Genomic DNA, 25,823 nt, shown 5'->3' on the forward strand with positions numbered 1-25,823 from the left:
AAGCTCACAATTTGCTATTGATCCAGATCTGTAGCGTGTGAAGACAGTTCAGTGGCCTACGTAACGTGAACTGTGCCATTTGGATGTCAACCTAAGAGAGGAGTGAATGGATTAGGAGTACAGCTCTGTCCTTTCCGCTTTCAATATTCCCCAGTTCTTCTCATTCCTCAGAAATGTATTACAGTTCATCCCTCCTCCTGTGTGCATTTTTCCAGTGAATATTTTGTTCACCTGTTCATTATTCTAACTCTCTTTTTTTTAATGAATCTTTCTCTTTACTATCTACTATCAGAATCTCCTTTCAGTGCACTGCTGCATATTAATGTTTTCTTCAGAGAGGCGCAGTGTTTACAGAGCAGGGCAGGAATAATTTATTTCCAGATGGCATTGGTATGACTGCACATGACATTACTGTAGTCCTTTCTTAGCACCTTGTACCACAGAGTTGGCAAGTGCAGAGCAAAGAAGTTATGTAGTGCCTAATCAGGGGCCAAGAGAAACCCAACTTGAAAGCATATATTTAGAGAATGTAAGAGGTTGTATTCACCCTGTGTTGTAAATCTGTAAGGCTTCAGTAAAATTATGCCAGAAATGAACTTGGGCTAATGAGTTACAGCATGGCAAGGCAGTGCTTAGGACCTGAAAAATCTCTACAAAAATTTGAAAGTGTAAAAACTAATTGTGTTGAGATTGTTCACTGATAAGGAAATTATGTGCTTTCAAAGCCTATTCAGCAAGTCTCTTCCTGCTGAGACAATTAGTTTGTTCTCATTTCCTACTTACCATGACTAACCACCTCTCTCTGTGCTCAGCTGTTCTTTTCTCATCCTTTGTGCTTTGCAGTCCTGAACCCAAACCTGAATGGATTTTAGTGGTGCTCTTGCACTTTTTGACTTCAGATCAGGAGGTCTGATACCATAATGAATTGTTCTCCAAATCTTAACTGTGTGTGTGATGCATGTGAGTTCTCTAACAGAAGAAATAACGGTTCAGTTACTGGGCACAAGATGTGGTATCTGAAAGCGTAAAACCTCGGAAACTTTCTCTTCTAGTTTCCTTTCTGTAGCGCCGATCAAAGCATAGTCTTTCACTACACTAAACTTTCTGGGACGTAGGTGGCACCTGAAGCGGCTAAGGTTTTCAGTGCTCAGTTCATCTCATCTAATTCATATTGGACTCAGCAAAGTGCTGTTCTTCAAAGGAGCAAGAAGATGATGTGTGCTCCTTTTGGGATGCTTGATTTTTCTACTGGCAATTGCTTCTGGTAAGTTCTTTGGTTGCCCCACTACTGGCAGAGCCCCTGTTCCTTTCATCACCAATCCCAGCTGCATCCAGTCCCTCTGGCAGAGCAGGATAAGTTGTCCAGGCCCATTCTGAGCATTGGAGGCTAGTAAGGTGACACCTTTCCCCCAGACTGTAGGAAAAATGAGATAATTTAAAACTCACTTTGTTTCTCGGGTCCTTTGCTGGTGTTATGAATTTCTGTGTGTTGCCATCTGGGTGATGAGGATTTGCGACATCCTTATTGACTCCTGTCTTTGTTTTCATTTCAGAGTGCCTGCTGGGGTGCTTGCAGAAGAATGGCTGCGGCAGAACCACTGACCGCTTTCTCACGGTGGTACCTCTATGCCATTCATGGTTATTTCTGTGAGGTGATGTTCACAGCTGCCTGGGAGTTTGTGGTCAACTTTAACTGGAAGTTCCCAGGTGTTACCAGTGTGTGGGCACTCTTCATTTATGGCACCTCCATCCTCATTGTGGAGAAGATGTATCTGTATCTCAAGGACAAGTGTAACATTTTAGTGCGCTGCCTCATTTACACTCTTTGGACATACCTCTGGGAGTTCACCACTGGCCTCATTCTACGCCAGTTCAATGCCTGCCCATGGGACTATTCCCAGTTTGATTTTGACTTCATGGGCCTGATCACCCTGGAGTATGCCATCCCATGGTTTTGTGCTTCTTTCATCATGGAGCAGCTGGTGATCAGAAACACCCTGCGCTTACGATTTGATGAGACTGCTGAGCCAGGGGCCCCAACTGTCCCTGTTGCCTTGGCCAACGGCCATGTGAAGACTGATTGAGTAGTGACTCAGAGCCGCTCTTAGCAATCTGAGAGAGCCTAGACCTCTGCTACAGACTGTCAGCTCTGGCTTTGAGGTACTGCTCTTTCCTGTATGATAAGATTCATAAACCCCCTTTTTTCTAATGGGGGTGTGCATGGGATATACCAGAAAAAAAAAATGGAACCAATAGATTTTTCTATGGATTTTACTCTTTGGGCTCCAAGGACCAATGTCAGCTACTTGTTAGTTAGGTCATTTCTGATTTTAACTTATTACTGATGAAAGCAGTTCTTTTGCTTACACTTATGTGGAGAAAGAAGAAAAAAATACTACAGTGGAAATGCATACAAAAAGAGAAAAAACAGTTAGTTGATGAACATGGACACGCCACCTAAGTTAGTGATTGGCTTACTCCATTAGGCAATATTCAGGTGCTTGCTTGCAACCAATACCTCCCATGGGACCTGAGATGCTGCAGGAACAAGGAAAGTCCATCTGCTGTTGAGAAGAACCTAAGACTGGCAGTCTGCTGGGGAGGTAGATGGTGTTCCCCTTTTGAGGTCCCCTTGGCCTCCCCCCCAGGTTCTTTATTGCACCACAATATATTCTGGTGCTGGACATCTTGATGAATTTATACAAATCTTGTACTTTTTGAAGTATCAGTCCTGATACTCACTACAGAACTTTTTTTTTTTTTTTTTTTTTTTTTTTTTTTCCAATAAAGGCCTTTTTTGCCGAGTGAATTTTACCATAATCTCTGCAATCTCAATCTTGGCAAAAGGAACAAGGAATAGCATATGTCTTCCCATCACCTGTATCCCCTCAAAGCAGAACTTGCCTGAAGGGCTGCTCCAGATTCTGGCTCCCATCCCAACTGTGCAAAATCTATAGAGACTGTGCCCACCACAAGGGTTTTCTGCCTTTCTTCCCAGGGATTCCTCTGTTTCTGGTGACATTGCTGACTTAGTCTGGCTGTAACCCCTTGTACTTGACCAAAGGTCAAAAATCTTTGTGTGGCTAAGGCAGTATCCAGGATTCGGAGCCCTCTGGGATTGAGTGTCAGCTTCCTTTAGCATCAGCAGGTCTTAGCCCACTTCTGCCCAGTGTTCTTCTCAGAGTATCCAGAGCAGGGTTTTATTTTTTCCTTCTCAAATTCTATTTTATGTAACTACAGCAAGCCTTTGTCATAACGCTGATTGGAGGCAGCAAGGGTTATGTCACACCACCTGATACAGGGAGGCACATTGTAAAAGAAAGTTTCTAAAGAGCACTTCTTCATGCTCTCTCTGGCTGAGGCTGCGGTTAGGGTGTGAATGCAGCCAGTAGCTCGAGGGTGAGGAAATGCTGTGGCTGCATTTTAGAGAGATCTGTGCTGGGGACAGTTTGAAATTTAATCCATTTGGGAACACTCTCGGAACACAGAGTAAGCTGTAATGGCGAATAAGGGCTTGATACTGGCAGCCGCAGATTAATTATTTGCTTTGGGAAATCTTGGCTGTTGGAGTTAGCAACAAACATGGAGTATCCAGCTGTCGGACATATCTCACTCCTAACAGGTTTTATGAGGAGGTTTGCTGTAATTGCCCTCTAGGACCAGATAAATTTTAGGGGTTCTTTCACCAAAGTCAACAGAGGTGAATTTGGCTTGCAATGCAAATCTGTTTGCATGATTGTAGAATTCCATTCTTGCGTCAGAAATGTGTTTGTCCATGTTGGTCCTCTACTTCCAGTGGGGTGCACTCAGCTGTGAACCTACTTCTTGCCCTGGAGCATCATTCCAGAGAGAAAAAGTACTTCTGGCTGTATGAGGGGAACTGTTGGTTGGTTCTGCTCTTACAAGGGCAGTGTTAATCCTTTTTGTATCATAGAGTGCAATTATTTTATTCCTCCTTTCCCCTTCCCACATAACATCCGTTGCTGGCAATGGACACGTGAAAACTCTGGCGTCAAGGAGTTAATCAAATCTGCCCTGGGGTATGCAATGTCTTCTGAAGCACCCAGAATACTTAGGTGGGTATTTAGAGTTCCTTTTTTATAGCTCATTAAATTAAAAGAGAACAAACACTGAACAGATTTTTTTTTCTTTTGTTTTTTTTTCCATGCTGTGATGCCAGTATTATGAAATCAGAGAAATAGTATGTTGTTTGTGAACCTTGATGGTCTCAGGGGTTTAGACCCAGGCAAAATAGTCACCTGTCATTGTACATGAAGGGTGGGAAAAGAGATTTGTATATGGGATAATGTAAATCACCTCTACTGAAACAAAACAATAGTTTCAAGGTGCAGGAAAGGGTTGGGATCTCTCCATTCTGGCTCTGGTGCAAGTGAAGCAATTCTGTCAAGGTGACTAAATGCAGTGGCTGAAACTAGGCTGTCCTTTCATGGCATAGCTTGACTTTGGTGTAATGTTGCCTTCCCCACAACCCTGTGAAACCCTCAGCTTCAAAGAAACATCCTTTGAATCCTTGTTTTGTCCTTAGCTGTTATCTCCTTCTAACTTTTTAGAGCATTGTTTGGTGATGCCATGGCAGTTGTGTATGGGACCAGGGGAGTGCTGCTTGCTGTGGTAACCTGGTGCAACTGGTTGCACAGTTATATGATACCCAGGTGCTCAAGCCATGGAAGGGTTCCCAGGTGGCATCCAGTATCTTACTCCATTATCCTTATTGCCATTGTAACACTATTGTAGTCTGTTTTCTGCTGATGTCTGACAAATACCACCCAGATACTGCATCTTCACAGAGTTGTAATTTACACCCAGAAGTGCACTTTACTTGCAGCTTGCACACCAGGAACAGAATGGAACCCAACAAATACTTAAATCAATTCAAAGAATCCCCTGCACAACTCGTGCTGTCACAGGGGCTTCTGTAATACCATGTACCTAATGCAGCAGGATTAGCAAGACTTCTCTTTTCTGAGCAATGTGGTTACAGTCAGAGCTTTGTCTTTTCTGAGAAATCTCCCTTTTTTAACACATGTGATGCTTCTTATACCGTCTTACAGGAGGAGTGCCCAGAGTCTGGTGAGACACCAAGGGTCTCACTGGCCGCTCAGCAAGGGCAAAGGAGTTGGACTGAATTAAAACGAAAAAAACGCACAAAGGCCTAACATTTGTACATGTATCTTCCTCAGTAGATTAAAGTTGCCTGTTTTGAGTTCACCAGCAATAAAAAAATTGTGATTTATCCACTTTGTCCTTACTCTGCAGCAACAAGGAGGAAGTTGCCTATTGCTGCATTTTTTGGTACGGTGGGATATGGGCTCAAATTACCTTTGGGTTCTATTTTGCCTCCCTTGTCGTGCTTTTTACTTTTACCGTCCACCTTAAGCATAAAGTACACGATAAGATAGTCTGGTGCCCTGTGTGCAAGAGTCAGTTCAAGCATTACTGTGATGTCTGTTTGTACTCCAAAGATCTTGCCAGTGGGAAATAATTGATTTAAAGTAGGACTAGACTGCATTGCTCTTTGGTGTTACAATTGAGAGAAATGTGTACATATGTACCTGGTGCTGTTAAGCCTTTGGTCTGAGTGAATTTTGTAATTAAAGCAGAATAATCCAATCAAGATTTTGCTTGATTAGTCCTATGAATATAAAAGGTGAAAAGTGACCAAAAGGCTTTAATTGTTTAGAGAATTGGGAAGCTGGTAACCCCAGACCTCCTGAGTTCAACAGCATTTTTCTGCTGTGACCAATTTTTGAAGCCTGCACAGAAGGAGAGGGAATTTCTTTGCTAGTGTGAACTTCTGGCCTTTCTGTACTATGAATAAAATATGAGTCACCAGTAAGATGTGTACTGAAACCAAACATTTTTCTGTTTTAGTTCATCCTGAGCCCTGAATTCATACATGTCCCTGGTTTGCAAGCCTGCTTCTTGAATACAGAGTTCTCTCTGCTTCAGTTCTTCCTGCCTGCAAACTGTGCCTGAACCACCTGACGAGGAAATGACTCTTTTCCCCTTCCTTCCTGCTCATCTGCTGCTACCACATCCCTCTGTGATCCATCCCCTGTTGCAGAAGAAAACGGCCCTCTTTTGGTGCAACCTATTCCAAATCAGAAGCCGTTCCCAACACAGCGTGTGTCTCCTTCTCCCAGGTCCTTTGGCACCTCCTTTTCTAGGCAGGCTTGCAGTGAGATCTCGGGAGTTTTGTCCCTGTTTGGCAAATGGCCTCCACTTGCATCCCATTCCTGTGTCATGAGCAGCCCCTTGGGAGGAGACCTTCCCTTCCTCCCACCCTAGGCAACGATGAGTTCTAGTGCTAGCCAGGGGTTCGGCGCTGCTCCAACAAAGTTTTAAATGAACAAAGGTCAGCTCAGCTTGGGCAGGGGAACACTAATTTTTAAGATCTAAGACTCTGGGCTTCAGTCTCATTAATAACAAGCCATCTAGAGGTGTGATAGTGTATTTGCACACCTGGAATGGCTTTTTTGAGAATGGCAAGGGTTTCCTCCATGTAGGGTCTGGCCACCCTCTACGCTGTCTTCTGACCACACCACCAGAGAGAAGTTACAGAGCAGGTAGAGCACACAGTGCCTGCTCTTCTTTTGGCCCCCAGGCAGCTAGTGCAGATGTCAAAGGAAGAAGTGCTGTCTTGAAGTAAGCCTAGACAGGGCCTGGGAATGTGCTGGTTAATTAGTGTCTAAGGGTATCACTTCTTCAAAGACAAAGCTGCCCTTTCCTGGTGGGGTCTTCACTAGATGCAATGCAGAAATTATCTGCTGTCCCCAAAGTATGTGATTGCCTGAACTTACTCTGAAGTAGAAGAGATATTCAGAATCTCCTGTTGTCTTTATCTCTAGGAGATTCCTGAGTTGCATCTTTGTGGAAAAATAACATCATCTATAGACATGCAAGCTAGTGCCCCCTAAGCTAGTATGGGCACTAAAGCCATATAGCACTGTGTGCCTTCCTGGTAAATTAATCATGATAAGAAGCAGAATAAATTGGCCCACAGAGAGTGCTGCAATGTGGCTAAACTACTTTCAGCACCTGAGTTAGCACAAGGACCTACTCAGGTAGGTCCTTATGAAATACACCCTTAATTCCTTGGATTCCAATGGAAATGTTTTTCATGGGAAAGCTGGAGGTTAAATGAGAGAGAAAAAGTGAAATACTACTTGAACTCTATTACTGCTTATGATCTTGAGATTTTGAGCTACTTAATTGAGACTCTAGAGACCAAATGCAGGAAGGTGACTTGTCACAGCCTTGGAGCAGGTCACTGTATCATCATGTAAGTGCAGGCGGTATCGTACATAGTGTGCTGTACAATTCCTGTGCACAGCCAGGGAGAGCTTCTGCCATTCGAGGACTGTGGTGAGTAGAGATGTTATGAGTGTTGATGTAATGATTACAGAGCAAAGACTGGTGGTGAGTCTAAATCTTCAGGAGCTGGATAGATTGGTTAAAGAGCCTCCCTGATCCCAAGACTGTGATACCTTCTGACAGAACCAGCTCTGTTATGGTCTCTGTGTTTGCAACTTCTCTGACGTCTAAAGCAGTCTGGCAGTATTTTTATTCTGACAGAATCAGACCTTTACTTGGCTCTTTATTCTGGAGTTTGAGCTGTTCATTCCTCCCTTTGTAGCCACTGGATTTTCTGCTGTAAATAGCCTTCCTTAGTTCTCAGAAAATACCAGCTTTAAATGGTAATTCCAAATGCTTGTTATCAGTTTGCATGTATGCTGCAGTCAATTTAGGACTAAAAGACCCCTAAGTATCAGGTAACACTGGTTATACCATTGTGTGGCATGCTGTCCTGGTCACTGAGTGTTGATGCTATAATGAAGAAGAAGGAGAAGGAAATGCAAGCAACTTGCTCTTTAATAAAAATTAGTAAACATATGCAGATGAGACAATCAGTATTCATTAAATATGTGAGTTGAGACAGGCATAACACTTGGCAGATTTCAGGATTTTCAAACATGGGACACACTTTTCAATGTAGAAGTTCTCTCTCCTTTGAGGTTAACGCCTTCTGCAAGATGTCTGCACTACTATCTCTGTGTGGTACTTTACCTAATATTTTGGGGGAGGTGGGAATGATAGTACTTGCCCTTCTTTTATTAGATTCCCTTGAAGGATCTGAAAGTGCTTTTCCCACACCAGTGAAATAATTCTTACATCATACCTTTGATTAGGTTGGGATTAGCCCCAAATAACATCGATGGAGAGCTGATGGCAATGTCCTGACAGCTCCCAGGTGGTCTTTTCAGACCTGGGAAAAGGAGTTGAACATTTTGCCCATTCTCCAAAAATTTCCAGGTCTGAGGAGTGAAGAAGGTTCAAAAAAATGGGGAAACTGGGGAAAAGCTGCCCGATTTCCACCAACTGAAGCTGTCCTAGGAATGATTTGTGCAGCAGCATGCTGCTTCCCTTCCCTGAGCAGCTTCAGCATAGCCATCCACCACCTTTCAGACTCACAAGCTGCATGTCAAGACCTGCTTGCTCCTGAGTCGCCAGAGAGGTGATGGGCACTTGGGGAACCCAAGGCAGGGAGCTCTGGGACAGGAGATGGCGCTGGCTCTTCAAAGGTTTCCACACACTGTTGCAGGACTGGGTCGGGCTGAACTCAGCTGGGCTGGGCGTACACCTGCCTCCCTGGGCACCATGCTGAGGCCAGCCTCTGCTACCTGTTGTTGAGATATTTTCTCCAGAGCCTGGGGTCTGGATTATCCAGCAATCTTGTACCAGCACAACCCCACTGCTGTCATAGCCCAACAAGGGAGCCATGCTTGAACTGTGTGATAGCCACACAGAATGCTGTGGGGCAGAACTCACCACAATATTTGTCTCTTCAGTTATCTAATATTTGTCTTCATATAGGACTGAACACATATCTTAACATCTAGTTTATATTTACATTTCCTATTCTGCCCAGCTCCTGGATCCCAGAGAAGGGATCTTTTGGTTAAGCACGTTGTTGTTGTGCCTAGTAGATCAAGGGTGCTGATGTTTCCCTGATGCTGTGGAGTTACACAGCTTTGCATTGCCATGTGCCGAGCTGACTCTGAGGTTTTTTTTTTTTTTTTTTTTTTTTTTTTTTTTGGTGATATCATCTCATAAATTATTTCCATTTGCCACTACTTAGTGTTTTACAGAAGTGTCTAGGGGTCTCTTTGTGACTCATTGTGCTGTCCCATTCGTCATCAAATACAGGCACAGCTGCTTCCCAAGGTCTTGTTTCAAGTGCATTTTGCTAGACAGAGTCTGACTTGACAAGTTAGATGAAGCTCAGGGTTATGCCACAGTGCTGACAGGAAGCCTGGGGACAGAAAGCCTTGCTATACAGGGACAGTGATGAGCTAGTTGGCTGGGGCTCAGGAATTGGCCTACTGCACTAGGTAAGGGAGAGTGGTTTGATAAGATGTGTTTCTTCTGCTAGCCTGGAGTAGAGAGTCTTCCCTTCTGCCTTCAAAAGGCTGTTATGAGTTCTTTATTGATCCATAAATGAGACTTTCGGTAAACTCAGCAGTCTGCCTTCAAAATGGCCTTTCCTGATTTTCAGTCAGCACCTTCGCTCATCCACAGCAACTCCTGTCCTACCTTTCCCATTTCAAAGCCTCCATGTGTCAAACACTGCACCTCTGCCATTGGTGGCTGAGTATGTTTCTGTTTCCAGCACTATCCCATGTGTGGCAGTTTCCTGGAAGCAGCCAGTTACCCAGCAGCCCGGGGCAGTTACCACAACTTGTAACTGAAACCCTAGTCCCTCAGCTCTTCATCAGAGCAAGGATATCAGCAGCCAGCTGTATGCAGTTTGCCCAAGTACCAAACTGGCGCATGAACAGACGGTTAGAGCCAATATGTAGTATGGTTTATGTTGTTCAAAATAGGACTGATTTCCCTCTGTTTGCTGCCTAAATCCCATCTTCATCAGTAGAGTATTTTTAGGTAAATATTGCTAGGGGCAACCAGCCATGTTAGAGGCTAAACTGAGGTGACCATCTGCTCTATCAGCTCACATTGTTGCAGTTACAGAAGTGCTTATCTACATCGCTGCTTCTGTTGTCAAATCACTTTGCTGCTGCTGTAGCTCTTCCTATTGATTCTGCTTCTCTGTCAGCTCTTTTGGCAAGCTGTCCCTTTCTGTGCTTCATATTTACCTCAGGTCCATACTGCAATCACAGGTACCCTGAGCTTCCTCTCTAAATCCCATCTTTAGCAATTTACACAGATGGGCTGATGAGCTATAGCTTCCATTAAAGTCCACAACAGCTCCGGCTTGTCAGTGCTTTGGATGATCAGAGCAGAAAACATTATACACACTTGCCCTCTGGTACAAGTATAGCAGCAAGTTAGCAATTATCATTGAATCCCTTTGCTATAACATTGTTCCTTAACTCAGCTCTGTCCCTCTCCTGAATGTCTTCATACAGTTGCACAGCTTTTACTGCCCTGTCTTCCTCATGTCTCAAATCTCTGCCTTCTTCTGAGCTTGCTACTGTCTATCCAAAAAACTGAATTTTGCTCAGCTTCTCTAGCATCTCTTCCTGGATGTGTTAGAAAGAACTTAAACTGAGTGTAGGAAGATCAAACCTCTGCTTCCCTTTTGCTTCTCACATGCTCAGTCAATCTCTCCCATACTTTCTCCCAGCAGATATATAGGGGATGCCAAGACATCATCAGCCTTCTCTTCTCCTTTTTTTTCACATGTGCATGAGATGATCTTCATTCAATTCATTAAAGTAGGCCTGAATGAAGACAGACCAGGTTTTTGTTTCCCTACGTGCTCTGTGTGTGTGGCCTTGAGGAGTCTGATGGCCACCCCATGGCTCATGTGCTCCAGTGGGGTGAATTGCTCACTGAAGTCACTCCTGGCAAATCTGGGAGGATTTGTCTGTCCTTTACATGTGGATGAGCAGAACTGAAAGGAGACATTGGAGTACCACTGACTAGTGATACTTGCATGACAGTAGACTTCCACCACACTACAGTGTAGCTCTTTTAGCAGCTGCCAAGATAGACTTGTCGTAGTTGTGTCCCAGGTACTTCCCTGACTAGACAGCTCAATTTAAAAATCCCATGATGATTGAGTTAAAAGCTTCGATGGGATGTGAGCAAGCAGTAACATACAATTAACTCCACACTGCAAATCAGCCCTACAATTTGATCTCTATTCCTCTGTCTGTGTCACTTATCCATAACTCATAGGCATGATCTTAATATTCCTTACTGTGATGATTTCAGCCTCTTACCGTCTGTTTTTCATGACACCTCCATTACTGCAGCACTGTCCATACACAGTGCATAGCCATGAAGGGCTATACTCACAAGCCTGACTTTTGCCTATGTTTCATAGCCTAAGTGACTCAGTTTAATAGCTTCCCAAATCATTTTGAATAGCTTCTCAGAAGCTTTCAGCGGTGCCTAATATTATCCCTATTGACTGGGCGCAGGATTGCAGTTACCTGGAGAGGGCTGTATGTCTCTTCCTATCATCTTTTTCTCACTATATCAGCTCCCCCACACCCCTGCAGTGCCCATCACTGCTCCCTGTTCTTCCATATTAAGTTCAAGCTCTTTATGATCACCAGATCTGCTCTTCTTTATTTGACTGGCCTTTATGTCTTACTATCTTGTCTCTGTCCTCTGAGGTCTCTCCATTGTGCTAATACTGATGTCCTGTGTGCCTGTTTCATGTTACTCATTCTGTACATATGTCATTTTTCTTCAGTTGATCTGCCAGAACATACCCTTCTCCTCATTTCAGTCTGTCTTGCTAGCCCAACAAAACCCAGCAAATTAAATCATCTGTGTATCTATTTCACATATTTATAAATGAGATACTAATCCCTGCATAGTGAAAGGGTCATATGTACAACAGGGGAAATGAGGACACTAACATTAAAGGGAGAAGTGGGGGAAGTGGAGACAGACTGCGATGGCTGGGCAGATGTCAAGGAGGGGAATTCACAGAGCTGAAAAAAATGCAGAAAACTGAAACAGCAGCAAATCAAAAGCCACACTGATGTTTTCTCCTTGCTAAGTCAGCATTTAATCTATTGCCTTTACTGCTCCCTGCACCTGCCTTTGTCTTCAGAGCAGAGACTGAGTTCTCCAGCTATCTCAAAACTGTACAAAGAAAAAGAAAACGGCAGAAATCCCTTTCCTCTTGTGCTAACAGAGGGTGATAATAGAGAGATAATAGACACTTTTCCTTCCCTGTCACTGTAGTGGGAAAGCTGATCTGTCAGACTGATCCATTTTCTGAGGTAACCCCCCTCAGGACTTCTTCCCAAAGGCTCTCATCTTTCTACTTGTGTGTGAGTAGGAAATCTCCTCCTGATTTCCCCAGCAGAGCTCCGGCACTATGCAGTTCCCGATGGGCAAAGGATTTGCATGTGATGTTATTACAGTGACCTCTCAAAACTCATCTCTGTTTCCCATCTGTTGTGAGCTATTACTTTCCCAGGACTCAAGCAGATGAAAAGTCTGTTGGGCACAACAGAACCCGCTCAGGCCAAAACACCAGTAAAATAACTCCACTTAAAGCAATAGAAAAATATCTTTCTGTGTCTAAGAGTTTCTTTCAATTTGTGTTTTTTTTTTTTTTTGCTTTAAAATCTCAGCAAACCTTTATAGGATTCTGTCCCGAGTGACCTGGAGATTCGTTGGTTGAGTTCCAGTCATATTTTAACACAATGCAGACAGCGGACACTTCAAGATTATGTTTGTTCATGTACATTGGGTCTCCAGGGAGATGACACATTCAGGGTAAAGGGCTTTAGGGGTCTGGCTTTATGGCCCCAGAGGAGGATTCTTCTGTTTCCAGCAAAAATCCGTGTAAAGCACAGGGCGTTCTGCCAAGCCTTGTATATGGAGTCAGCAGGAAACGCTGCTCCCAAGAGAGATTTTACCTACAACTTTGTCAGGGATAACTTTTATTATAATAATAGCAGTTGATCAAATATCCCACAGTACTATATCTTGTAGCCTGAGTATCCAGCCTGATCTTGCTCAGATGACTGTCTCCATCTGTAAAGGCAAGCAGAATTGGGTCCTTTATAATTTTTTGAATGCTGGTATCTTGCTCATGGCAATCATCAGCTGTCCAGCACAGAAGATCTTGCAAGGAAGTGAATTATATCCAAGGATGCTTCACCAAAAGTCCTCATGGGAGCCTCACTACGCACATTGACAGACCAAAGATGATCTAATTTTTTAAGAGATTTTACTCTTAAAGAGTAAAAGAACCTGCCTCTTTCTACTCTCAATTCTGCATACCAGTTAATATATCCGCTTTAGATATTGAAAGGTTAAGATGAACTGAGTCCTACTAGAATAGGAATTTCAGATTCCACAGTCTTAGGAATCTAAACCTTGACCCTCAGAAATACTCCAGTCCTGAGCATATTAGTAAAATCAAGTACGGTCACAGGCATTCCAAGGCATCAGCACACATCTGTGGTGCTCAGAAGCCATTAGAGCATCCTCTGGCACCAGTCCTGCCCAGTTCAAGTGATGTTTTCCCAAGCTCAGGCTAGTAGCTAGACTGGACTGTTCCAATAGGTAGTGTCCATGCAGATGACCTGCTTTTAAGGGAAAGAACATACACCAGCATAGATAAGGCCTTTCCATGCCTGCTTCTGAAAAAAAAAAAAAGAAAAAGTAGACTCCTTCGTCCAGATTAATCTCTCCATTGCTCTGCTTCTGGCATAGTCATTTACAGCTCTGCTGACTATGTGTAAACTGCTAGGAAATTACAAAGGGGAAGATTTACTCCCATTGTATACTGAAATAAATAACAACACTGGATGAGAACCATGGGGAACATGGGCCTCAGTTATTACTAAATCCTAGCTAGGTACTTCTAATTTAACGGAGGGTTTTTCCTAAGGGGGGGAACAAACATTAACCAAGGAAATTAGGCTTTACCTCAAATGTTGAGATCTGCACCAGAAAAAAGAGATGGTTTCAGCAGGTGCCTTCCAAAGCTGGTATAGCCCTTTGGGGCATCAGTTTAGCTGATTGCACTGCAGCTGGGCTTCAAACATGGAATGTCCCATGATCTCCCCCCAACTCCCACATGCAGACTTTACTGGTGCCAGAAATGGGTAAATGTCAGCAAGTGTTTGTGCATTGGAATGTAGAAAGTATCATTTGATAAAGCAGTAAGCATAATAGAAGCTGTGTATACATTAAAAAGCCCTTAAATAGACGACACCAATAGCCCTGTTTTCTCTCTTTATCCTGCAACAGCTGCCATGTGTTACAGCCTCAGTGTCTTGTAAGAGAATAAATTTAGCAATGAATAAAGGATGGTACAGGATGTCTGTCAGAATGTGCTTTCCTGGCACCCAACCCACACTCTTGTTAGCTTTCAGCAGCACTGCAGCAACTAGCCTCTGGACAGAGGAGAGGAAGGACACCCCCATGACATCTCCTAGAGGAACATGGGGTCTGCAGTAACTCACTGTGCTTTCCCAGGCATCAGAGTGGACAGAAAAAAACGCACTTGGGCATGATATCGGATCTAGATCTAACCTTTTTCAGGCTTGGGAGTGGGAAGTTTCTGAGGGGTATGCCAGGGACAAAGCTATTCAGAAATGATGTGATAATAAATTTTATTTTACTCATGTCATCAGTCCACCCACCTTCGTGTATATAAGCAATGTTGTTCTTGTTGGACTCCATCAATAACCACAGTTTTATGGCTAGAGGTGGTGGCAGCAATTTCTTTTTTCCCTCCTCTTTTTGTATAGGCAGAAAGAAAAACTGAGGCACTGGTAAACAAGCAAGGTCAGCAATGGGAAAAAGAGAATAAGAGAGAATTTGTGTCCATTGCAACTGATTTTTCCATTTCTTTTAAAATATGTAATTTTGTTATGTGTAGACTTTTGACAGATTGTATGAAAAAGTGCCTGTTTGTTACTCTAGGCATTTTTGGCAGAAATGTAGGAAAACTACCCAGTTAAGATCAGCAGCTAACCCATAACAAAGCTTAATCCCCATCCAAAAGATTAATCCAACAGAAACCGAACATCTGCCCTCCTCAGGCGCTCTGAGATGGAGACAGAGGCTTTGGCTTCTGGAGTGGCTCCAGAACTGTTCTTCCATCCCTAACTCTTCCCTCATTGCAAAGCAGGGCATGTGTGTTCGCTCTATGGTTTAGGTAAGAGACTGTGGCATGGGGTAGGAGATGCCAAGCTCTCAAAAGCACAACTTCAAAACTTCAGAATGAACCATTATGGAGATCTAGTACAATAATAGCATCCTTCTGTTGCCCTGCAAAACCTTTTGCTATTTCTAGCCTTTCTCTCCCAGCAACTGGTCTCATACACAGCAGATTGAGTCTATTATCCCTGGAATAAAATAGTGTATGCTGCTTTTTTTTTTTTCTCTCTTTCCTTTTTTTTTTTAACTGTATCTCATTCCTGACTTCTGCTGCTTTTTAACTGTTCTAGTCCTGGCTTACAGGAAATTGAAAGCCCAAAGATTTTCTTCACATCTGATACTCATTTGCCCTCCCAGCTTCTTTTCTTTCACTGACAATTTAAAGGGAGGGGGAAGAAACAGCAAAAACCTATGTTTATAATCCATATTTCTAATACCCCCAAAACCTGATTTTGTTCTCTTAGTCTTGCTTTATCCCCGAGTAACTTTATTCATGTCACTGACCTTATTCTGGATCTGCACCAATGTAAAAGGGAAGTCGGGTGATATATTTAAAGAGTATTTATTTAAAACACAACATTAAGAGTTAAGATAAACAAGTCTCATGCTCATCTGCCCACTTCCCAGCCCTGCTGAGTTGTATACATTCCTGAGCTTATCATTCAAGTCTAGATACTTGAAAAGTGACCATAGATTTTGAGTCACTCAGTTTTACCAGTTTGAGACGTCTCTGTCCTGATTTTCATATGGCTCCAGATGAAGGCATGGCAGCTATGCATCCAGAGGTTGAAAAGTGTTTCAAACTGGAAGCCCATAAAATGAAGCCAGCTCAAATCAGGGGATTTTTGAAATCATTCGGCTTAAGTATCTGGATTGGTGACTCCCTACTGAGAGGTGATGATACATTTAGCTCTCAGAGGAAGGTAAATGAGAGCCAATCAAATGAAAACCTTTGGTGACACGAGCCACTGAATCCCACAGCCCTGGATACACCTGTCTTTGCACATGCTGTAGCAGCACAGCAGTAATGAAAGGTAGTCACAAATGCAAGATGGCTTCACCTTCTGAGTTGAAAGGCACCTTTCCTTACAGTGCAGTTTAGTTTGTAAGGCTAGGAGTTTTTCTATTTAATGCCCCTTTGCTATTGGGCATGAAAAGCCCCAAGATTTGGGAAAACAATGTATCAAAGACTGGAGTAGATTGGACTGGACTGCGATGCTTGCTGCAGATTTCTAAGTCCATATCTTAAAGACTACTGCAACTAAAGCTCAGTTATCTGACAATTAATAGGGCCTCAATTCAGCAGAACAGCTAATCATGCATCCAGCTTCATGCTGTACAAATGTCCTATTTACTTCAATTAAGCATATGCTTAATTTGCTTCATAGTTCATTTAATATAATACGCTGCAGTGATTTTAAAAAATAGCTGCAACACTGTAAAATTAATTTGTCATAAGCAGTCAATGTAGGGCCAGGATAATGTGATCATAGCCATGGCATCATGCCCAAACAGTGAATGGCAGACAATCTTGCCTGGATACTCTCTATAGTAATTGAGTTTATGGTAGTGGAGTACTGGGGTGATGCTTGAATACCCTATTCCTGTGTGTTCATCCCAGTAAAATGCTTTAGAACTGCCATGTTGCAAGGTAAAAAAAATCACCAAGGGTCCACACAACTAATCCGATGTCTTCTTTCTTCTATGGGTAAATTGTTCTATAATTATCCACTGATCTCTTGCATCTGTTTCTCAACACCATTAAGACACAGGATATTGGGCCCTTAGTCTCATTTTTGTAACTGCCAAACTCCTTGTAGGTAGAGTGGGAGAGTGAGCACCGTTCAGTTGCAGGACATGAAGACAGGTTACTCTTTCAGGGCAGAGCAGAAATTTGTAAAGCACAAAGACTCTGAACTGGAGACTTCTCTCTGCTTCCTCTGCCCAGGTTTGATGGTTTCTGCTCACCTTCATGCCACTCAGGCACTTTTGGAAACAGTTCAGCAATATCTTTTGGGAAGGATAGTGGAGTTAGGACTGTGAGAACATCTGGAATGGTTTCCTTTGTAGTCTCAGCAATAGAGATCTTATTCATTGTTTTAAAAAATAAAAGTAGCATGAGAAGCATGCAGGAGCCAAAGGTCCCAGACTGAAATAATTCATAGAATGAAATGTTCCAGGGTTTGTTTGCTTGCTGGTTTTTGTGTTTGTTGTTTGAAATGAGAGTTACTGGGCTCAGTTCAGCTGCTGGGCAATCAGAGTGATTAATCTGTAACATCAAAAAGTGGAGGACTCCGCTCCAAAAACCAAGGCACTGCTGATTTGGAACATGCTTCTTGGGCTGCGCACTGAATAAAAATATTCACATTTTGATTTTTTGGCATTGTAGATGAATGATTTTGTCTCTTTTTCTAGGGCAACATCTTTTTTAGCAATTGCACAGAAATGAGTATCTGGGATTTACCCTTCTCTGCTGGTATTGTCCAAGAAAAAAAGCTCACCTTCCTGTAGCATCTACCTGCTCCTGTTGTCTCTGTAGAACTCTGTAGATGGGCTGCACCTGAAAGGAGCAGATGTCCTAATGTAGCCATTAAAAACAAGTCCATAGGTGCACCACAGGTACTAATTTAACTGGAGTCTTACTCTGTGAGTGATTACAAGGGGGTGCACAGTGTACTTTTTCTAATGATCACCGTGAGGTGCTTGGATTATTTTAGTCTAATTGCTCCTTCTCAACAGAGGCTAATGGCTGTGAAGGATCACAGGGAGATTTGCTGGATGTGCATAGCCACAGAGAACGGGGCTAATCAAAGGGGAACCACTGAACTACAGAATCTGTTTCCATAGCTGGTCAATGTTAAACAAATCTGCTTCACAGGTTATGTCTAAATACAGCTCAGGTTTGTGATGAAGAGAGTTATGTTGCACTTTTGCCATATTTTAGCAGGAAAATGCTGCAATGGGGACCAAAGGATCACACTGGTCAGATACTGTTTTGTGCAATGCTACTAAAGGCCTACCAGTTCTGCTGCTGTAAAATTTGCCATTTCATGGTCTACCTCAGCATCCCAGGGAAAGCTGCAGGAAATCTTGTGTGAGAGTGGCAAGGCCTGGTAAATACAGGCATCACTACTGGAACAGCTCCTGCACCTCAGTAAGCAGAAACTCTTGTGAAAGGCAGGCACTTGTGAAAGGCAGGATGAGGTCAGGGTTGCAGGATAAATTGGTTTTAGCACATACTAGTAAAGATCTGCTTCTGGTAACAACAACTCTACATTGATGACTGTACTGTCGCTTTGCCAGTTCATGGCCTTCTCATCTAACAGAAAGATAACAAGGAGCTATAAAAAGCCCACAGACTTGAATGACTCCTGCTGTCCCTTTAAATGAAATAGGTAAATGAACTAGGAACTAAATGAAGTGGGAAGCTGATCTTGGAGGGCAATCTGCTTAGAGGAGTAGAGGCTGAAAGTGGAATAATCCCTAAGGTCTCACATTTTGTTTGCTGTATTTTGGGTAGAAAGCAAATGCATTTCTGTTTTTCAAACTTGTAATATGCAGGTGGCTCTGTCTCTCTGCCTGCAATAGCTAGGCAGTGAGGCAGCTAGTCAAGGCAGCTATTCTGCTTTACTGTACAAAGCGTAGGAGGTTCAGATTTCTTTCAAAAACACTACATTGCTGCTGAATATTTCTGAAGTGGTTTTGAGGCTGATGGATAATACTGGATAAGGATTATCCATCAGCCTCACAGCAGCATGTGTGAAGAGACAGAAAAAGGAGAAATGCCTTCTGACTGTCCTGAGAGAAAAGCTTCTTTTTCCTTAGTGTAAACGTGTAGCCACACAGGTCCTTACTAATACCTGAGAAGAATTTGTTATAATTGAATTTAATCCTTCCTGTGAAGGAGGAGAAATGTTAGCTGCCCGGTGACAAGCATTTGGTTGTCCACAGATGGTTTAGAGGAATAGCGGGATCAGGCAGAATGAGAAGATGGGCTAATCTTTTCCAAGGCTGTTGTTCTTGATCTGCTTATTACAGCCAATGATAAGGGTTAGATTGTGCTAAAAGTGGCATGTAGAAACAACAGAAAGTTAGTTTCCTTTCCCTACCCCCCATTCCTGGAACAGATGCAGCTGGGAAAGTCTCAAGTTGGGTGGCTTTGCTATAGCTGTGCAGGGACAATCTGGAAAAAAAAAAAAAAAAAGGGGGGGGGGGGGCATTTTTGCCCAGAGTGCAGGCCTCCTTGTGAGTTCTTTTAAGTTCCCTTTTGGAAATGGGAGGGTAATAATGGAGAGGCTACTTCACTGGAGGTCCCTTCTATGTTGTTACTGAGTAACCTTTTGGGACATCAGTCCCAGGAAAGCCTAAGCTGGCCTGCTTTCCAGCCTCAAGAGCACATGCTTTTTTGGAATGTGTTAGGCATCAAGTAGACCTCTCCAAGGAATTAGGTTATATTAGACTAATTAGACTATAGACAGTAAACTTAAGGTGGGGAATGGCCCCACCTTTGGGTGGTTCTGTGCATTTTTGTGACTGAACATTGATGTTTTGCCTATGTTTGCCTGCTTCTGCATTGTTCTGAACATCTGAATTACTCTCTTGAGTCAGTTATTGATGTGCTCTTGTGCAGTGAACTCTCTTGGGGAGACACCTTCCTTCAACAGGGGTAGGAAAAACACTGCTATTTTTAAGGCAGAGAAAAAAAGTAATCTGCCTGAGGAGGGTAGTATCAACTATAGTCAACCTCAAGTAATTAAGTGAATGGTCTGAAATGTTCTAGAATGTAAAACTACTAAGCTGCTGTCTGAAGGTGATCACAAAAGTCTGTCTTGGGTTAGAGGAAGAACTCATTTTGTGGATTCCTTTCCAGAAATGAAGTATTTTGCTATTATTTAAATTCTGGAGTCTCACAGACTTAACTAACTGATGAGCACTTACTCGGGTATAAACTGGTAAGTATTCCACCTTGTGCCCTTCAAATCAGATTCTGTTCCTATTGGTTGGCCCCTTAGCAAGCTAATCATCATTTTATTCTTGATTGTAATTGGTGTGTTTGATGGTAGAGCACTCTGCTTTGTGAGATTGCTTTTGTTGCTGCTGTTGTGCTTTGTCTTTCTTTAACAGTCTTGCTCCAGTGTTGCCATTTAAAGGAGCTTCTTAAATGAATGTGAATTAATGTGGTCTTAGAAAGTAATCATCTCTTAACTTTATGAATCCCTTAGACTAGAACAGAGCCCTGCTGTGTCATGCCCGACACACAATTCTATTTGGCAGGCACTCTTTCTATGTCTACAGTCTGAATGGGTAAAACCAAAAATGAGAAGGAGAACAGACACCCTGTAATTAAGGAACTTGCCCAAGGTCACAGAGTACAGGCGTAACTGTTGGCAGAGTATCCTGATTCCCTAGTGTCCAGTATCCTAGTCAAACATACAGAAGCTGTGAAGCAGTCTGCCATTCAGACACTGAACTTAGCTTGAACATGATGCATGATTATTTACTAGAAGGTTTAAAGGTGTATCTGAATATCTGAGAAGTAAAGAGGGGAACACTCATAACTCCACTGAGAAATGAGATAAAATCAACTTGCTGGAGAGACAACGGGTTATCGATTTTGTTTACAAATGTTCTATGCCATCTGGTTAGTAAGATTTGCTTGACCCACTCAATGTCCCAAAACAGTTCTCTTGTCTAATTACAGGTATTCTTTGTTTGTTGAAGATGAGAAGGAAGCCTATTGATCCAGAGGTGTAGGGGAAGCTCTGCTGCATTTGTGAGGAAAAAAAAATCATCAAGGCAATGTTACTTGCTCCTGCACCTCTGGTGGGCAGGTAGAGCTTCCACTACTCCTGTACCAAGCAAGAATAGGATTAGGCCATAATATAGTTCTGGTATACCTATGCCCTCCTGTTTCCATTCAAACTAACCCCCAGTGACGCACCCTTTACCTTCCGAACTTAGCCAGCTTTTCTCAGCGGGACTTACATTATTCAAGTCAACTTTTAAAGGCAAACTACACTAGGAGGAGCTCTTTCTCCATTTAATCTCCTCTCTCCTTGTTCACCCAGCTGTTTTCTAAAGCTCAGTTGATTTTTGTCTCAGCTGCTTCCTCCAGGTCCCATTCCTTAAATCCTCTGCACTTCTTTGAGATGCTAAGCTCCTTTCAGTGTACAAACGAAGCACTAATACCAGTGAGTCATTTTGATAGTATAGTTATTGTTTTTTTTTCATGATAATAAACTTCTTGCTGTTCAGTGTTTCTTGCTATCCTTCTCATGTTTGCTAGTTTGGAAAAAATGGCTAGCGTTTTTCTGTTCTTTAGCTTCACTGTAGTTTTTTTTTTTTTTGAATGTAGATAAAAAAAATGAGCTGTACAGTTCACACTAGGAAAACCTTAATTAAATACCCCAGATAATGGTGCATTTTTTTTTCCTGCTAGGTTAATTTCTAAGACTGTAAAGATTATGCAGATGAAAAATCATATCAATTTCTTCCACGCTTTCTAGCAAAAGAGTAAGTCAGAAAATTCACACTAGACATCAATGAAGTCATATAAACCTCATGTTTGGTGTCTAATTCTGTTACACTGTTACTGAACTACAGCTTCATCAAGGTCAGGAGGAGTTACTGACAGAGCTGGCAGCAGGCCAGAAATCTGTGAGCCCAATATTTGAAGATGAGAATCAGTACCTGAATGTTCTTTACTGACAAATTAATATACATTTAGCACTACTTATGCTGGAGACCTTCAAGTTTTTGTTATATACAGAGGTTATGTGTACTCATCTACGGACTGCAAACATTTCTAGGGTAAAGCACCGAAGCAATCAAACGATCAGTGGCCGAATATTTAAAAGGGAGAAAACAAGGGCTAGTTTGGTAACCGAGCTTCCAAGGGCAGTGAACAGACGGGGGTCGCCGTGGCGGACTGCAGCGGGGATGTCCTGGGGGATGTGCTCGGCCTACTCCACACTAAGTGCCCCGAGCAGAGGGCGCTGCGCCCCTCAGCGCCTGGTATGTCTTGCCGGGAGTGACCCCTCCTCCCAGCACCAACTCCTCTCACGCGGGCCCCGCTGCAGCTCTGCCACCCCTCGCTCCTTCCTCGGCGGAGGCAGCGGCGGGGCCCTTGCTCCGGGGTCGTAACTCGTCTGGCTCATCCTGCATTCCCCTCACGCCCCTGCGCGGCCTCGCAGCTTCCTCAGACACGCACTGAGGCGAGGCGCCCGCCCCTCCCGCCGCCGCCGCCGCCGGGGACGCGCCCCGCCCCGCCCCCCCCGCTTTCCCCGCCCCGCCCCCGCTTTCCCGCCCCCGCTTTCCCGCCCGCCCGGCGCAGGGACCACCGCTCCCGGCATGCCTCGGGCGCCACAGGGCCGCGTCGGAGCAAGCGACTGGTGGGAGAGGAGCCAATCGCGCGCCCGGGCGTTGCGCGCGGCCCCACCCCCCCCCCCGCGCCCCGCGGTTGTGGGAGGCTTTGAAAAGTTCCCAGGTCAGCGGCGCGTGGGGCCGGGCCGGGCCGGGCCGGCGCCCCGGCAGCCGCCGCCAGGGGGCCGGGGCAGGCGAGGGCGGCGCGCCCGGGGGCTGCCGGGGCGCCCGCTGGCCTTGCCGAGCGTGGCCCGGGGGGGGAGGGAGCTGCGCGGGCCGGGCCGGGCCCGGAGCCGCTGCCGGTTGGGGCCGGGCCGGGCGGTGGCCAGGGTCCCGCGTGGGCGGGGAGGGTGGCGGTGATGGGCGCCGGTGAACCCGGCTGGTACTTGAGTGAACTCGGAACGTGCCGGTTGAGAAGCGCCTCTGTCGCGTCTGCTCCGCAGCCTCCCTTAGCGCTGGAGTGGCGGAGGCGAGAAGCGAGCTCTCCCAGTCCGGGTCCGGGGGCCGCTGCAGTTTGTCCTGCAGGGCCGACAGCGGTTTCTGTAGGTCCTTAGTGACTTTTTTTTTTTTTTTTTCCTTCCTTATTCACCTGCCTGTCCTTGGGTGGTGGTGTGCTTCAGATGCGGACTGGGCACCAGGGGGGCTCCATGGTCATCCATTTCAGTCCCTTCAGTGACAAAATCGATTTCCAGGACTTTTTGCTCTGCTGGAGTCGTACGTGAGGCGTGTGCAGAGCCAGTTACCACTAGAGCCCGAGTACGTGATTATCATGCAATAAATGCTTATCAGTGTAGCTAATGTTTTGAAGGACACTAAACTCTTCAAGAATCTGGGCTTCCTCCCCTGTCTGAAGAGAGTATTGTAGAGGGGGCAGTTCTTGTGTCTCTGAAAGTTTTATCGATTCCATACTCTTTAAATTTCTCCTTTTTTGTTTGGCCTTTAATTCTGACTAAATAAATACTAGGACTAGTCCCTAATGCTTTGTGTGAAACTATACATAAGTATTTTAACATATATAATTTAAGAAAACACATGTACTTCAGGTTGTTCTGTTATGTTTGAGTAGCCAAATACAGAACTGAATAATATCTGCTATGGTTTTGGTCACTGAAATGGAATGACAGGAAAAAGTGGACAAATACAAATATTGGAGTTTATGTTATTTTTAAGGAGAGAGGAATCACTGTCATAGTATATCAGGTTACTGTTTGGTACATAAAATAGTTCCAGGGCTTCTATGAATTAATTGGATATTCTTTAAGTGGGAATCTCAAAACAATGAATAAAATATGCTTTAGTAACTTTGAATTTGCCACAACACTTGCTACCTTGTTCCCATGTGATTTTTTTGTACGTTTTTAGAATAAAATAATATTTACACCCTAGTTCTCATCGGACCATAGCTCTGGTCTTCATATGCTTAGCTTTGGCCTCTACATTCTTCTACGCTATTGGCTAAATTAAAGAGCTCTATATTATGAGCATGCTTTTTATTCTTTTACTGTGCTTTTTAAAATGTATATGTAAGTACTTCTGAATAGTTACGCAGGAGATTAAGTGGGGTCGGCTAGTTAGACCATCTTGAGTCTTGCATGCTAAGGTGTATTTCCAGCCCTTCAGTCTTTCTGGTGCCTGCTTTGAGTCCTTCCTGTTCTTTTAACACCTGTCCTAAATAGGTGGCCACCAGAACTGAGCATTGTGTTTTAGCAGTAGATGTTCTAGGGCTAAATGCTTACTGTGAATACTCTGCTTTCCTTATTTAGGCATCGAAAGATAACTTGCTTTCTTTCCAGTGCCATACAGCACGAGGAGTTCCTGTTCAGCTCATCACTAAGTAATTTCCAGCTTTCTCGTTTCCTAGGGTAGAAACCTCCATCCTATAAATATTGCTGACTACTTCTGTTCTTATCAGTGTAATCTCATACATGGTCAAGTATGAGGTGATACAATTTAACATAACTGCTTTATGAGCTGTAATACAATTTAATGTGACAGACTTCCTATATGTACCATCTTCCCTGTTCTTTAGCAAGGGACGAGTGTAACTGTATAGTAGTGTTTCAAGCCTCTTTCAAACTGCTTTTGTTTGCCCCACAGATAGGGGAATATGGCTGCTAAGAAACTGAGAAGAGCAAGGTTGTCTCAGGAGCTGTGTGAAAGGCTGAGTCGCCATCAGATCACTACCTGTCAGGTGAAAGGGTGGTTTTATGTTTTGTTTCATGTACTATTTACTTTGCTTTTAAATATAATGTACATGGAGCTTTATTTTATAGAAAGTAAGGGGCACTTCAGGCTCTTTCTGGCCTGCTGCCTTCTAAAAACAGAATTTTAAAGCAATAGATGCCTGACTAAAGCATTTAAATGTGTGTACTACCTTTTCTTCTACTAAATCTTAAAGTGCCTTATTTTAGCAGAGGCCTGCAGTTGCTACTTTTATGGAGTAGGACATTCATTTATAAGCACCCCACAAAAATATATCTATGTTACTTGTCCAGTGTATGAAGAACATAATTGTTAGAAGTGGCATTGGTGCTTTCTTATTTTCTGGGCTCAGGTCAGAGTTCTGAGTGTGGGGTGTTCTGTCTGTTGTGGGTTGATGAGGAATAAATTCCGAAATCTTTTTCATGAACTCTTGCCTAAGGAGATCCAAGAGGCTCTGTGTTGTTCAGTAGTATGCATACTAAATAAAGGATCTAGCCCTGAGTTTGCTGCCTAGAAGATACAGTGTAATCTGAATGTTTTTCAGGTGGGTAGAGACTTTTGAGGGCAAAGAGGTGTTGTCTCATTGCTGTTATCTCAGGCAGTTCTTAAATGTTTGATCCCTTGACTTCCATGTTTTTTAAAATATGAATAAAACTGCTTTTACTTTAACCTTACTGATATCAGAGAAAGGCAGGAGGGGTATATCATAGCATTGAATAACATGGCACAGTTGTAAATCTGGTATATGTAACATATGGTAGTTGTGTGCAAATTGCATCATGTTAGTCCTCGGCCTTGATGTCTAGGTTGAGTTGTCTGATCTGTTTTATTATCTTTCAGGACTTCTTATGTCTTTCACTCTTGGACCTAATGAAAGTGACAGGGCAGAGCTACAGTAATGTGCGGAAGCTTCTCTGTAAAGTCAGCCTAGCTTGTGCTCCCAAAATGCAGACAGTAAGTAAGCTTGTATTGATTCTGTTTTTAATGCAGTGGCTGAGAGAAAGCTAAATAATGTGACTTTCTTTTTACCTTGGGGAAAATGGCACATTTGTTACATCTCAGTTTGATTTGCA

The 25,823-nt window shown here is 43.5% G+C and overlaps 2 protein-coding genes and 1 long non-coding RNA gene across 14 annotated transcripts in view; all 3 read left to right on the forward strand.

The window, feature by feature from the left end:
• Positions 1–2,770, forward strand: part of TMEM229B (transmembrane protein 229B) — a 31,504-nt gene extending 28,734 nt beyond the window's left edge. For 7 of the 10 annotated variants that reach the window (XM_062577206.1, XM_062577208.1, XM_062577207.1 and 4 more), the window contains 2 exons: positions 1,116–1,264; positions 1,554–2,770. In XM_062577206.1, coding sequence (XP_062433190.1) covers positions 1,581–2,084 — 504 coding nt within the window. In that variant the 5' untranslated portion in view covers positions 1,116–1,264; positions 1,554–1,580 and the 3' untranslated portion in view covers positions 2,085–2,770. Of the gene's footprint in view, positions 1–1,052; positions 1,265–1,553 lie in introns of all 10 variants that reach the window. The other 3 variants (XM_062577213.1, XM_062577215.1, XM_062577211.1) reach the window with 2 other exon arrangements.
• A 3-nt stretch (positions 2,771–2,773) lies between these two features.
• LOC134141182 (uncharacterized) lies at positions 2,774–5,254 on the forward strand. The gene is made up of 2 exons (XR_009958553.1): positions 2,774–4,076; positions 5,073–5,254. It is a non-coding gene; the product is annotated as an uncharacterized LOC134141182 (long non-coding RNA).
• Positions 5,255–22,571: 17,317 nt separating this feature from the next.
• The window catches only part of RAD51B (RAD51 paralog B), a 401,002-nt gene continuing 397,750 nt past the window's right edge, over positions 22,572–25,823 (forward strand). Inside the window, exons 1-3 of one of the 3 annotated variants that reach the window (XM_062577538.1) lie at positions 22,572–22,672; positions 24,646–24,739; positions 25,591–25,704. In XM_062577538.1, the coding sequence (XP_062433522.1) occupies positions 24,656–24,739; positions 25,591–25,704 (198 nt within the window). In that variant the 5' untranslated portion in view covers positions 22,572–22,672; positions 24,646–24,655. Of the gene's footprint in view, positions 22,673–23,017; positions 23,091–24,645; positions 24,740–25,590; positions 25,705–25,823 lie in introns of those variants that run through there. The other 2 variants (XM_062577536.1, XM_062577537.1) reach the window with 2 other exon arrangements.

The sequence above is a fragment of the Rhea pennata genome, chromosome 5 (genome assembly GCF_028389875.1).
Source record: "Rhea pennata isolate bPtePen1 chromosome 5, bPtePen1.pri, whole genome shotgun sequence".
NCBI classification, from domain to species: Eukaryota; Metazoa; Chordata; class Aves; order Rheiformes; family Rheidae; genus Rhea; species Rhea pennata.